General features: G+C 34.0%; 2 protein-coding genes across 4 annotated transcripts in view; one reads left to right on the forward strand and one right to left on the reverse strand.

Moving 5' to 3' along the window:
- The window catches only part of Pi3K68D (phosphatidylinositol-4-phosphate 3-kinase catalytic subunit Pi3K68D), a 39,582-nt gene extending 25,799 nt beyond the window's left edge, over window positions 1–13,783 (forward strand). For all 3 annotated transcript variants that reach the window (XM_088258041.1, XM_088258043.1, XM_088258042.1), the window contains exons 29-32: window positions 9,594–9,790; window positions 10,653–10,801; window positions 11,524–11,610; window positions 13,302–13,783. In XM_088258041.1, the coding sequence (XP_088114167.1) occupies window positions 9,594–9,790; window positions 10,653–10,801; window positions 11,524–11,610; window positions 13,302–13,478 (610 nt within the window). In that variant the 3' untranslated portion in view covers window positions 13,479–13,783. The remainder of the gene's footprint in view (window positions 1–9,593; window positions 9,791–10,652; window positions 10,802–11,523; window positions 11,611–13,301) is intronic.
- Window positions 908–6,402, reverse strand: LOC148310636 (uncharacterized). The gene is made up of 3 exons (XM_088258118.1): window positions 5,748–6,402; window positions 3,911–4,111; window positions 908–3,064 (listed from the first exon to the last, which is right to left on the reverse strand). Exons 1-3 carry the CDS (start codon window positions 5,773–5,775, stop codon window positions 2,196–2,198), a joined length of 1,098 nt encoding a protein of 365 aa, XP_088114244.1. The 5' UTR covers window positions 5,776–6,402; the 3' UTR covers window positions 908–2,195.
- Window positions 13,784–14,700: the final 917 nt, after the last annotated feature.

Consider the following 14,700-nt stretch of genomic DNA (forward strand, 5'->3'; position numbering starts at 1 on the left):
CAAAATGCGAGAATTTTTTAAAAACATTTTTCATTATATTTTTTGACATCTCAACATAGATGAAGAAGAATATGGAAGTCTGGCCATTAACAGGTCTTACGACCGTTTTAGGCTTGGTTAAGTTATCATATCACATATAATGTTCTTTTTCAAGGGGTCAGAGTATCTAGTGCTGCATCAGTTGGTAGTATCTTTTGTATAGAAATATAACAAATAAAATAATTGCATTTTTTTTTACATTACATTGTGGTTCTGAGTTAATTATATTGAGGTTTTGTTAGTATTACATATACGAAAACGAAATGTGGCCACAAAAATATCATTAAATGCAGTGACATTAAATTAATTTACAACATTTTTAGTGTGTCCAAATACTTGTTCACAAATCTAGATTTTTTTTCCAATTAGGAGTTATTTTTTATATTATTCACCTTACATACAAATGAAAGAGTTTCTGCTTGATAAAAAGCTTCTTTCATCTCACCATAGATGTCTCTAGTGATATTCTAGTGAATTCAAGCACTATGTTTCGAATTTGTACAGTATGTATTTATAGAAGTTCCAAGAATTTGAGTCCTGTGGTTGTCAATCATGGGTAGAATTGGTGAGTGTTACATGTGTGTAAAGAGATCACCTAAATCAGCCTATGAAAATCGTAAGCACAGTAAATGCCCAGATTTCCGTATTCTTCTTCACCTAAATTAAAATGTCAAAAATTAACATTAAATTAAGTTCATGCTTATTTTATTTTATTTTTCTTTTCATCTTCATTTATTTTACTTTTCATCTTTCCTAACCCATAAGGTAATTATTGGACTACTGGATTTAGAAAAGATAATAGAGGTATAAGAACAAATCACAATTTTTTTTATTAAACTTGTGTGTAATATTTATTACATATCTAGTTTTTATCTGCTGTAACATAAATATTTTACTAATTGGTTGCCTCATGTAACATAATCCCTAACTGAAACACTGATATGAAATTTTATCTTTTTACTGAATTCTTTCATCTATAACACATTTAAAAAAAATTGTTAACAGCAATAATTCAAAATGTAATACGTATAACGTTTATGCTACAAACTTCAATTATTAAACCTTATTCTTATCAAATATTAAACCTCACATACAGTATAATATATCGTGGGTATACTGGCAAAAAACTGTTTGAATAATCCCTGTTTAATACCATAATAATACTTAGTGTATTTTTCCAGTTTATAGTATGTATAATATGCATCATTAAGTCAAAATTGCATATTTTCAAGTTAACGTTTTTGCTAGTACACCCGCAATATATATTTTTAATTCTCTTAAATAGTGCAATTAATTTATGTATGTATTTCACTTGTATTGGGAATCCATTTTCATATTTACTACGTCTATATTATAAATTATCAACACTTCTTTCTACAAAAACTTTCATCTTTCACAGTATGCCATTTCATTAGGAAAAAGTTTTTAAATGTCTCATATCGTACCAAATAGCATATCGAAGACCATTTCTTGCTCACTCTTAACCTACTAAGAACTGGAAAGGTATTTCTACCCATTCGGTCGATTGATGTTTAAGGACGGGACGGGTATTTTTATTATCTGCGCCGGCCTCGTTTCGAAGTCAGAATTGAAGGAATTATCCAATGTTTTTATCTAAATATTATGTACCAATCTCTTTGTTAAAATCTTAACCATATGTACATAATTATCAAATCTCATCGTCAGCGGTCCGCTGGTGTAAAAATACACATTGTTTGCGGGAAACGCTAAAAAGTGTATTTTACATACTGTTGCCAGAGAGCAGGAGATGCTTATAAGCATTTTATATGCTTACTTTTGGTAGCATGAAAGCCGCAAAAGAAAATTTTACAGATTGGAATTGGGTTTGTGGTTACTTGTGCTTAGGTTTCTTGTGATTAGTATACGACGCTAATTAATATACTAATAATGGTCAGGGTACATATTATTACATATTTAATGTTTTTATATGAATACTATGTACCAATCTCTTTGTTAAGGTCGTAACTATATGGACATAATTATCAAATCCTGTCTCCGCGGTCGCAGGCATAAAAACACCCATCCGAAATGTGTTGACATTGAAAATGATTAAATCACTTATCCCCTGTCGGCTTTACTCGAGAAATGTAATGTAATATCAGTTCACTGTATTGTATACCCTGTAATTTTGACGATTACGCTTCTGTATCACTCTCTTGTCCACTGCTGACGTCAGACGGTGGAGAATATCTCCGGTGTGTATTTGAAGTTGGGTTTCCTTGGCTGTTCCCCTCCCTTGCGTCCGCGACGCTCTGGTTGGCCATCGCTCTCAGATTCCTCGCCGGCGGACTGAAGGCCTTGATCTCCCTGTGCATGTTCTGCCTGTGCTCGGCTATTTGATCCCAGCTGCTGGTGAATCCCTTGGGCTCGCTCTCGGCCGGTTTGTTTTGGGGCTGTCCTCTGATGTTTCCCGTTTCGTTTTTCCGGACCTTGGCAAATACGTCTTCTTCTTGGTAAGGCGGCGGAGCTATGGTTTGATTCCTCGCGATAGGATTAATCGCGGTGGATTGAGGAGGCGCCGGAGAGGGTACCGCCGCTTGAGACGAAGTGACGGCCGTTTCGTCTATTGTAACACTAGCGACGGGTGTAGATGGCGCTTTATTTTTAACTTTCTTTCCTTTATCTTTTATTTTGTCCTTTTTATCTTTCTTTTCTTTTTCTTTCTTCTCTTTTTCTTTTTTCTCCTTTTCTTTTTTTTCTTTTTCTTTCTTCTCCTTCTTCGCCTTCTCTTCTTTTTCTTTCTTCTTTATTTCGTCCTTGTCTTTAGTCGCCTTACCTTTACCTTTCTTTTCATCTTTTACATTGGGTTTGCTCGCAGCGGAGGTTCCGGGTTGGTTTGAAGCGAGATTCCCACTCGACCCGGCTTGCGCATTGTTCATATTGTTCGCACTAGCTGCACCGGGTGGGGTTGGTGCTGTTTTCTTAGGTCTACCAATTGTGACTTGCGGCTCCGCCTTCGGCACGCCGGATGGCTGTTGAACTGTTGGAGAGCTGCCATTTGCTCCTAAAATGCGGAACAATATACTATCATTAATTACTTACCGTGGCCTTTTAAAATATTGTCTTGGGTTATTCTACCAAATGTACAGTGGAACCTCTCATAACAAGTAATTCGCATAACAAGCAAAAAAAAAATTTGCTTTCTAAACGAGCGACATTTCGAATAATGAGTTACAGAGAACTGGCGAGTGTCTTTTTCACAATATTCTTTTATGAGCCGGGACTTCTGCGCCAGTCAAAAAGATAAATGTTTTGAATATTGAAAGCATTAACTTTGTGGATCATATTAATATATTATTTCGAGAAATAAAAATACTTTGTGTTCTGATCCACTCACATTTTTATTAACCAACTAGTTTCGGCAACAACCTGTTGCCCTCTTCAGGGTTTAATTTATTACTAAGTAATAAATTAAACCCTGAAGAGGGCAACAGTTTGTTGCCGAAACTAGTTCGTTAATAAAAATGTGAGTGGATCAGAACACAAAGTATTTTTATTTCTCGAAATAATATAAAAAGATAAATGTTTCGCTTAACCAGTAAGATTCTGTAATGAATTGTGCTCATTATGAGAAGTTCCACTGTATTTTAAAATGTTTAAATGATACTTAATAACGTATGCTTTACTATTTTATATAAAAAAAGACAACATCTCATAATAAGTATGTTCCAACATCTTCATTCCATCAAAAAACAGAATGTACAGTAATATAAATAAACACCAATCTTTGCTCCATTCCACATTGATATGATTCATTGTTTAAATCACATGAATTACGCCAGTATAACCAGGGGGCGGTGTCTCAGTGTAGATAGAATAGGGTATATTTATTCAAATATTTATCCCGTACCTTCTCTTGTTGCCGTGAAAGTGTCACTTTCTGCAAACGTTCTGTAGATAGCCACTCTGGGAGTCACATCCGAATCTCTCTCTCTAGAGGAGCTGCTAAAGTTCATATTGGCACTGAACCTCTTGAACACCCCCAACACAGCGCAGTAGATGGCCCCGAGAAAGGCCACCATTCCCAGCCATTCGATCCCCGAGCTGCCATCTGAAATACGAGGAATGGAAAAACACATTTTTTTTACAATTTAATGTTGCAAACAAAAACATTGATTGTTTTTGTTTTCCGGGTTAATTTGTATGTCGTTTACATTTTTTTTTGACATTTCGGGCTGAAAATGGAAATCAAGTGAGGATTAAAACACAGACCTAAGGATCAGAAATCCGCAACACCACTATCACAACTTGACTGATGAATTTTACTGTGTAAAAACACAATTTTCATCTTTCAATTTTTTTAAAGCTGTTGATACTTAATTGAAAATAGATAAAAATAAAAAAAGCATTTTTTTTTTAAAAAAACATACATTTGTCTTTTTTTATTTACACAAATATTTCAATTTCAAACTATTTCTGTGAGCCTAAGCGGCTCATTATTAAAAATAGGTATTAAATTGTGGTAGAGTGAATTCGAACCAAGAAACTCTGACTTCTGAGTCTGCCACACTAGCCACGGGACCACAATCCGACACGATTAAGGTAAAGCTTAGAAATGTGTGAGGATAATTATGCGCAACAGGTCTAAAAGGGTTGAATACGGTAACTACCTAACCATCAAGGCATTTCACCACAGAGGTGTGTAGATAAATTGGAATTTCATATTACTATGTCCTTACATACAGATTTTCCCTGTTCCATATCCATAAATCCAATGATATTCAGATCTTTAATCTATTCTTACGTTGTGTATCTTTCACTCCACATATAAATGACTGGGATTACCTACGGAAGTTAACATTTTAACTTTGTAGTGCAGATAACTTTAATTTTGCTTTTCTTCAAATTTTTCTCATTTTTTTTTGGTTTACTTTAACTGCCTGACAATACGGATCCACAAGGGATTGCCAAAGTCATTGCAAATAAAAGGTTAGAAGGAATAATAAAGTTATCTACTATCCTCACTACTGAGCAACCATTTTCTCTTTCTCCTTTTCCACTAAACACTTGTATTATTATTTTCCTCCACTTCACTGATGAACCTGTGGCTGCCTTGATTTGGTCAGTCCATCTTATGAGGATCTTCCTCTTCCTCTACTTACTTCGACCCCTTCACAATTTTTTTTTCTGCACTACATATTTAAATTAGTGACATTTGTACAGAATTTCTGCCTTGATTATCCTATGACACTTAAGTTTATTTTTACCGTCCGGCAGTCCGATTTTGAAAACTGAAAACGACTAGAGCAGTTTAGCGTGATCGAATTTACGCACAACGTGTTCAAGCACTGATAAAGAGCACCGATCCGAAGATATATGGACAAAAGCACAAGCCAATCATCGTTTTAAAACGCTAACTGACGTGCCGGACTGTAAAATTTCGTGTGATTCCGGGTAATGGACAAGCGCCCTTACGCTCTCTATATTTCCCCATTTTTACTTCTATCATGGTACACTTTACCACATATTCATCTGGAATTCATATTCTATTCATTTCATTTGCATTTAGTTTACTTTGATATGCCTTTAGCCATATTTATTTTTTACTTCTAATCATCAAGAATGGACTACTAATTTAACTTTTGTCAATAATTAAATGCAGAATTCCGATTTCACTTCATACACTTATCAGACTCCTAATTGCATAGCTTTTTTTAATATCTGGATCATGTTGTTCCGTTAATTACCTGAGGGTAACACTCTTATAACAGCCATTTTATAATTTATATTTAAAACTAATCACTGGCCGGGTTTTTCACCATTTTGTTTACACATGCTTAAGAATCCTTTTCATTTTAGATTCTCATTATTGTCGTAAACGTACACACACTGAATATTTGAGTTTGCAGTCCGTTACCCGTCACATATTTGCAGATAAGATATCTTTTACTCATGATTAGCTTACTGCCAGATTAACTAAATGCTTATCATTTTCCATAAATCTAATGATATCATTTTAATTGTATTACGAAATTTGCACTCTTATTCCAGCATGACAATATGTCATTTTATTTTCAGTTGTACCAGCTTCCAAATGTGAATTTCTTTAAAAATGAAAGCTTGTTTTGAAATATCTAAGTTTGATATTAATAAAAAAAAAACTATCAATTTTATGACTCCTTAGGGCGTTTGTGCACTACACGGAATTTTTTAGCGTGATCGAATTTACGCGCAACGTGTTCACCCACCGATCAAGAGCACTGATCCGAAGAAAGATGGACAAAAGCACAAGCCAATCCAAGCCAATAATTGTTTTAAAACGCTAACTGACATGCTGGACGGTAAAATTCCATGTAATTCCGTGTAGTGCACAAACGCCCTTACTGCTTTATTTCATAAACAGCAATTAAAATAGCCAATGATTCGATTTGAACTAACTAACCATCACGCCGTTTCTCCGTAGGGGTAGGCGAAGAGAATAGAATGTAACACCAATCTGTCTTTGCAAACAATCTTCGCCTCTTCCACATTTATGCATCTCTCCGTACATACCCGCCGATTATTCCAACTTCTGACCTGACCACTTTCAAACATTTATAATACTTGATCATGCCAAGTTCTCTTCGGTCTTCCTCGGCTTCTATTATCAACTACATTCATTCACCTCATAAATTTGTCTTACTATTCTTTCTTCACTCGTTCGATTCACATGCCCAAACCATCTCAATACACCATTCTTAATTTTATCGATAATGCTTATCTCAGCCTTGCATTGTTTCCAGTTATTTCATTTTGAGCTCGAAATATTTTTAACATATTTATACAATGATATAAAAGACAATAAAAAAATTTGTATTAAATTTGTATGTCCATCTTACAGGCAGTGTTGCCATATGCCAAACCAAAAAATCTGAATCAAACAGTCTAGAAATCTGTATAGAATCAATAACATAAAATCTGTGTGGGTGCCTATTTGCCATTGCTTTGAAATTTTGATACAAATAGCACGATCTGTTAAACAGAACTCACAGTATGCATATTCTTCACCCTTTTCACTTGTTTCTAAACAAGTATTAAAATAATTATATTCCAGCCAGCACTGATTAAAACGTTGCGTATTATGCGACGTGTATAAAAAATGAACACTCGGTCGCATGAACAAAATAGACATGTTTTGGGGAATCCTGTAGTACGCTGCGTAAATTGCATAATGTTCCATGACAAGACAAAATAGTACCCTACCCAATAATAAATAACGCACTCCAATATAAAACAAATTCTCACCTACTTATTATCAAATGTTAATCATGCTCGAATCTATACATATTTTTATTCTTCTGTTTTATCATATCCAATTCCAAAAATCTGTATAAAACTACAAGTACTACCTAAGAGTAAAATCTGTCATCTGTAACGGCAGCCTAAAATCTGTATCAGTACAGATAAATCTGTATATATGGCAACACTGCTAACCAGGGTACTTTGAAACATTGTTTCCATAAGCAATTACTGTTCTTCAGACAGTCCGCTAGAACTAATTGTTTACTAAAACATAAAGTTCTGAATGTGCCATCATTCTCATTCAATTTTTACTAATCTTTCTGTAGTATGATTATTTGACAATTTACGCTGCGCTAGTTTTCCTTTCCATATTGTTTATCTTTATAGATAATAGTTTCCTGCCCATTATCCCGTTCTGCCATGTTTATTTCATAGCTATGTGGATTAACCCTAAATTATCTGATATTTGATAAAAATCCGAATGATGTCATTTTTAAAATTGTATGAAAATACTTTAGCTGGCAGTGACGGCCGCTCCTATCCTATCAGATCATTATTAATTGCTAGATCATATCTGTACTGAAATATTTATTGTGCAGCCTTTATTTATCTGATGTTACGAATTAGCGGAATGTGGGATAGCTAGTATGTGCTATTGAACTACAAATATTTTCATTTAGATATTTTAACTTTCGCATGTTTGTAAATAAAAATAATTACTCGACACTGGCAGAAACATCCTTCCACTGGGTGACTGCCAAATAAATTTAATGAAAATAAAACTTTGTTAGAAAAACATGTGTAAACCCTCTTGATATATAATTTTACAAAAATAGCAATAATAATTATAAATACTTTTTTCATTATTTTTTGACATCTCTACATTGATGAAGAAGAATATGGAAGTCTGGGCATTTACAGGGCTTACGACCATCATAGAATTGGTGAATATTACACACGTGTAATATTCACCAATTCTACCCATGATTGACAACAACACTGTTCAAATTCTTGGAACTTCTAGATATATTGATTAAACTCGAAACACAGTTCATGCATTCAGTAGACTTCAGGAGAGACTTCAGAATAAAAAAAATCAACAGCTTCCCTTTAGAAATTAAAAATATAAAAGACTAAAAAAAAAGACTGTACACTCTAAAAAAGAAACTTAATGAACACTACAATCATACAGATTATACAATAAAAAACTAAACAAGATATTGTTAATATGTTCTAGTTCTGTTCAAGCTACTATGTTCCCCAGTAATATTTAAAAAAAATGTATTACATGATACTATCAACAACAAAAAATGAAGAAAAAAGTCCCTCTTCAAGCACAAGCGCTGTCTCTTTTTTGGAGAGGCTCAGCGCATTTAAAATTATAAGATTGTATTAAGTAAAAAATTTATGAAATTGTAAAAAAAAGTAACTATGTTAAATTAAAAAAAATATATAAAAAATAAATAAAACAACCGGGAATCAAACCTGAGAGTTCACACTCTGTAGCAAAATATGTTTACCGCTACACCATTCCATTTTTTTTGTTCACTCCGACTAGCTTCATGCTAGCAATAGTTTCTTATATAACAATCTCAAAAAACTAGGTCATCTCCTCCAAAACTCAAAATTTCTACTAAAGCACTATTGCGATCCCTAATTTTACTTTCAAGGTGTAATTTTTATCTTTTATTGTTACTTCATTTTATTTTATTTTTATTTTAATAATTCTATGGCAGCTGCTCCCAACCTGTAGTACGCTTACCACCTGAGGTACGCGAAAAATAATCAGTAATAAAAATATCATTTAAACTATTGTATTTTTCATAAATTTTCTATTTAAATTTGTTGTTTTTAGGAAAAAATTGCCTGCGGCACATAACATTATTTTCATTTCAACTAATTTAATTTAATTCTATGAATTTTTTTAATGAATATTAATTGTTAAAAAATGTTCTTCTTTAAATGTCCCTGTTTTGAATTTCGGCAAGAAATGAACTTTGGCACCTTTTATTTAAAAAAAAAACCACTTTTTAATATATTAAGTTGAAATGTCTCATTTTTATTAGAAAAAAATAAAACCTATGGTATTTTTTTAAACTGAAATAAATTGAGTTTTGTGAAATATAGTCACACTATAAAATTTTAGTTTGGAAATAGAATAACAAATTTCTCGAAATACAATAATTTTTGCGAACTGGTACAACTAAGCGTGATGTACTACCAAGTGGTACGCGAGCCAAAAAAGGTTGGGAAACGCTGTTCTATGGTGATATTTTATATGAATGTATACGGATTTATTTCTTTCTTTCCAGTCTTCCCGTTGGATTGGGAATGGGTCGTTCCAACACAAAGCAAGCGGCGGAGCGACGCTACAATGATGTTCAAGCCTTCCTCAGCTCCCTGTTTAGTCTGGCCGATGAGATTGCGCATCACGACCTCGTGTACACATTCTTCCATCCGATGCTGAGAGACCAACAAGATGTCGGACCGCAAAGAGTAAAACACAAAAGTAAGCCTTACAATTAACCTGTTAACCGGGCGTCAAACGTAAACAATATCGGCAACGGGTAGGACATATGAATACGTCCTGTAAATATATGCTGCGCCCTGAAACGGGCGGGATCTATATTTTATGTAGAGAGTCATAGGCTGGTTTAAGTGATCACTTAACACACGTGTAACATTCACCAATTCTACCCATGATTGACAACCATGGGTATGTATGATCCAATTTCGAAACATTGTACAAGAATCACTAGAATTTTTACTAGAGACATCTATTGGTGAGATGAAGAAGCTTTTTTATTGAACACAAACTTTTATATTCAAAATTAATATTATTTTTGTACTTAAAATAATATGAAAAATAACTCCTATATAATTGGAGATAATCCAGATGTGTGAACTAAAGTATTCACCATGGAAACACTATTCATTCTTCTCGCATATATTTTTCTTTACGAATGGACTGTCAAACTAATAATATCTATTTTCTAGCTATTTGATGATTAATAAAATAATAAATAGAGCTGTCAATCTGTGGTTTAGTCATTAAAAATACAATGTAATAAATAAATAATAAACAGAAAACATTTAAATACGGTTAGGTCTGACGTTTGACTCGCCATTCATAAAGAAACTGAAGCATTTGTGTTTAAAAAAAGTCATTTATATGAAAATTGCCATTATTAGTTTGAAATCAGTTGTGATTCGCTTCAAAATAGCTGTCGTTTGTTCAACAAGATGGCCGCCAAATGTTAGATTTAGCCCGCACTGACATATTGACTGTTGGCCAACATGTTTGTGGTAAGGTTAAGTATTATATTTGGACACACTCAAAATTTTGTTACAATATGCTTCTTTTTTTATAGATGAGCAACAACAGAATATCGGGAACAGCGAAGTGGGAGCACTGAAGATATCAATCCAGTATTCTGCTGGAGTACTTTCTGTCCTCATCCTTCATGCGCAGGCTCTTCCCATGACACCACAAGGAGTGCCTCCATCGCCGTATGTCAAGGTAAACTCATCTCTTAAAATCACAGTTAGTTCCGAGCCATTTTTGTTATTATCTGGTAACCCCTGACCTATTTTAGTTTTTGCTAAATTGGTTCCGACCTGTCTTTACCATCACTGAGTTGTATCTGACCTATTCTTGCCATTGTCCGCCTCCGTAGTGTAATGGTCAGTACGCTCGGTTACCGTTCTGTAGGTCCCGGGTTCGATTCCCAGGGGAGGTCAAATAATTATAATTGATTTTTTCACTCTATTATTATCGATTTACTTATTCAATATTACCCTGGACTGGTACCTGATGCGGAGGATTCATCACCTTACCTTCATGTGTTAACGATCAAGATAACACTGCGTTTATATGATGCAGTGCCCTATGCACCGTTGGGTGCGGATAAGGGTTAGAAAGAAATAATATTTATTCAATATTACCCTGGACTGGTACCTGAAGCGGAGGGCTTATCACCTTTCCTTCATGTGTTAACGGTCATGATAATACTGCGTTTATATGTTACAGTGCCCTATGCACCATTGGGGTGCGGATAAGTAATAAATAGTTACTTCTGATTTGCTTTTACTAAAACAGAGTTACTTCCGTCGTACTTATGCTATTGGAGAGTTACTCTTGGCCTAATTTTGCTATCAGAGTTATTTCTTTCCTGCTTTTCCCATCGCAGAACAATCCGTTAATTAAAAATAAAGTTTTTAAACTGGTATGTATAATTCTAGGTATACTTGATGCCGGACCCTTCTAAAGAAACTAAAAGAAAAACCAGAGTCTTAAAGAAGAATTGTCACCCGTCATTTATGGAAATGGTATGAATTATTTGTGTAAAGTACATATTCATTTTACATATTAACCTTTCCTTCCAGGTGATATGTATTTACTACTATTCGACTCTTATAATGAGAATATCTATATAAAATGTAATAGATACGGACTTAAATAATTTTTGTATACCTCCGTAATACAATTATGTATTCTAAAACCATATGTATACGTACTACCAAAATTCATTTTTAAATCGAGCTTGCGATATGTGCAATGTAATGCTTAATGAAAAAGACATCAACAATGTTTAAAGAAATATGTTTAAGAGAAATACTGTTGATGTCTATTAGACTAGTTGATAAAGAAAATTTCTATTATTTGATTAAAACTTGTAATGTTAGTTTATTATATAGTTATACTTTTATGTACATGACAGTTTATTTTTATTTTTAGATTACGTAAGTGAAAACCTCTAATTGGAATGTTATTTTTTAAATTTTATTATATTATATTATGTTTTGTTAAATATGTCCGCCCGCATATATTATGTTATGTCCGCCTCCGTAGTGTCATGGTCAGCACGCTCGGCTACCGTTCTGGAGGTCCCGGGTTCGATTCCCAAGGGGGGTTAAATAAATAGAAGTGATTTTTTCACTGTAATATTTATTCAATATTACCATGGACTGGTACCTGAAGCGGAGGGCTGATCACCTTTCCTTCATGTGTAAGCGATCAAGATAACACTGCGTTAAGACAACAATAAGACACAGTGCCCTATGCACCATCGGGGTGCGGATAAGGGTTTTATTATTATTATTTGTTAAATATTCTGTTGCATATTTTTCCAATAAATAAAAGTACTTTAATATAAAGTAAAACTTTAATTAAAAATAAAGTTATTCATTTGCAGTGACGGAAATAAATAATTTGTGAAAAGGATCGGGGATAGAATCACTAATACACAAACGTTTCCCAGTGCGTGCGTGTGTGCGTGCCATTCTTTGCGTACAGCGCATGTACGCAAAGAAATACATGCGCATGTATTTCTGCCGACCTCCTTTTAGTAGTGCACAAGATGCCCTTCGGGGTGGTTGTGTCGCTACGCCAGCTATGGCAGCTACTTACGATATATTTTTATCTCATTTTTGGATATTTACCGGAGCTAGCATTACAAATTTCTTACATTTCAACTTCAACTATGGTCAATAAAATCGAGATTTAGAAATGTTCACATTTTTATATCATATTTTCATATGGTGTACAAAATACATATCACTGTTGCACGCGGTTTTTGTCTGCCTCCGTAATATAATGGCCAGCACGCTTGACTACCGTCCTGAAGGTCCCGGGTTCGATTCCCAGGGGGGGGGAGCAAATAAATATAAGTGATGTTTTTACTCGTAATATTTATTCAATATTACCAATATTACCCTGGACTGGTACCTCAAGGGGAAGACTGATTACCTTTCCTTCGTGTGTTAACGATCGAGATAATACTGCGTTTATATGATGCAGTGCCCTATGCACCATTGAGGTGCGGATAAGGGTTTGATGATGATGTTGCACGCGGAAGTTTTTAGCACCGTAAGAGAAAGGTTAAAAGATAACATGGTTCTAGAATATTTATATTTGATTCTATTATTTTTTAACACTAACTAATAACTCCTGTAATTGGAGATAATCCAGATTTTGTGAACAAGTATTTGGACACACTCAAAATGTTATTTGATTCTAGTTGGAGTATCGTCTGCCTCTTGAGGTGGTACGGGGTCGCAGCCTGCAGGCTACCGTGTGGCATCACGACCCTCTGCAGGAGAACCAGTTCCTGGGCGGAGTGCAGCTGCCTCTGGGGACCATGCAACTCACTTGCGAGACCACACACTGGTACCCCCTGCAGTACATATCTAGGTGATATGTACTGCACCGCCACCACGCACACCCGCCTGCTGCTACTAACTCCGCAACTCCAGCCTCCGAGCCAAATTACAAACCCCTCGCAATAATCACTAACCTTTCAAAAGTGTCCTTCCATCGCTTCACAACCGTAAAATTCTAACCTAGACTAAGAAAGTGATAAGTGAATTATTATAAGAAAGGCTTATAAAAATCTTATACCAAAATACCTTGCAAAATTTACACAATCCCAGTGAAACATTATGAATCCAATGTATACTTTTTTGTTAGTAAATCTGCTCAAAATAAATCTGGAAAAAAAAACACTTGTAACGATCCAAAGATTGGCGCATATTTATTTTGAGTGGATTTCCCAAAAACAAAGTATTCGTCAGATATTTACGATGTTTCAGGAAAGGGTCGAGATCCAGTAAATTCGTATAATTTTTTCCTACTTGAAAATTTTAAATAGAAATCGTCATATCTTCTTTGGAAATTTAAAAGTGCGCAATATATTTTATGTATTATGTGTGACTTTTTAACCATCCAACGCCTGTAATATTATTTGTGGTTTTATTTTAATATTTAAAAAAAAGAGCTGTATTTTTAATAATGGTAATAACTGTGTAGTATAATGCTCATAGGCATGATCCAACAGTGATTATACATATTCCTAGATTAACCCTACATATCCTTGTATAAAATACATATATGTATTCATCCAACTTGCAGCATTCACACTTATAATAAATGCTTATACGAATGGATGGATAATATAAATTAACATAAAATTCAATATTTAAATATAAAAGCCTGCTTTATTTTTAAAATATTCATAGGTTGGATATCAATGATAAATATGTTGCCAAAATGTTAACGTAAAATGAAAGTATTTCATTTTTTTTATATAAATTTATCTTAGAGATAATCAATACTTTTCTTCATTGTGGAAAACAATTTAACTATCAATTTTACAGAAGCAGCGTATAATCAAATTAGTTAGTAGTTTTGCTACTAAATCTGTTTACATTTTTTATATAATGCATATTGACACATATGTATAAGTGTTTTTACATGGTATTTCTACAAAGGAATATCGACTTTATAATGCAATCAATCGACTAATAATACAGATTATGATTTCTACGGATCAATAGTATTGTACGAATGTGATATGGTGAATTGAATTCACAAAAATGTTGTTCTTGGAGTTTCTTTACATATCCGTTTTGGTTTCACAT

The sequence above is a fragment of the Brachycentrus maculatus genome, unplaced genomic scaffold (genome assembly GCF_059751285.1).
Source record: "Brachycentrus maculatus isolate JH-2025_06_01 unplaced genomic scaffold, ASM5975128v1 h1tg000090l, whole genome shotgun sequence".
Taxonomy (NCBI): Eukaryota; Metazoa; Arthropoda; class Insecta; order Trichoptera; family Brachycentridae; genus Brachycentrus; species Brachycentrus maculatus.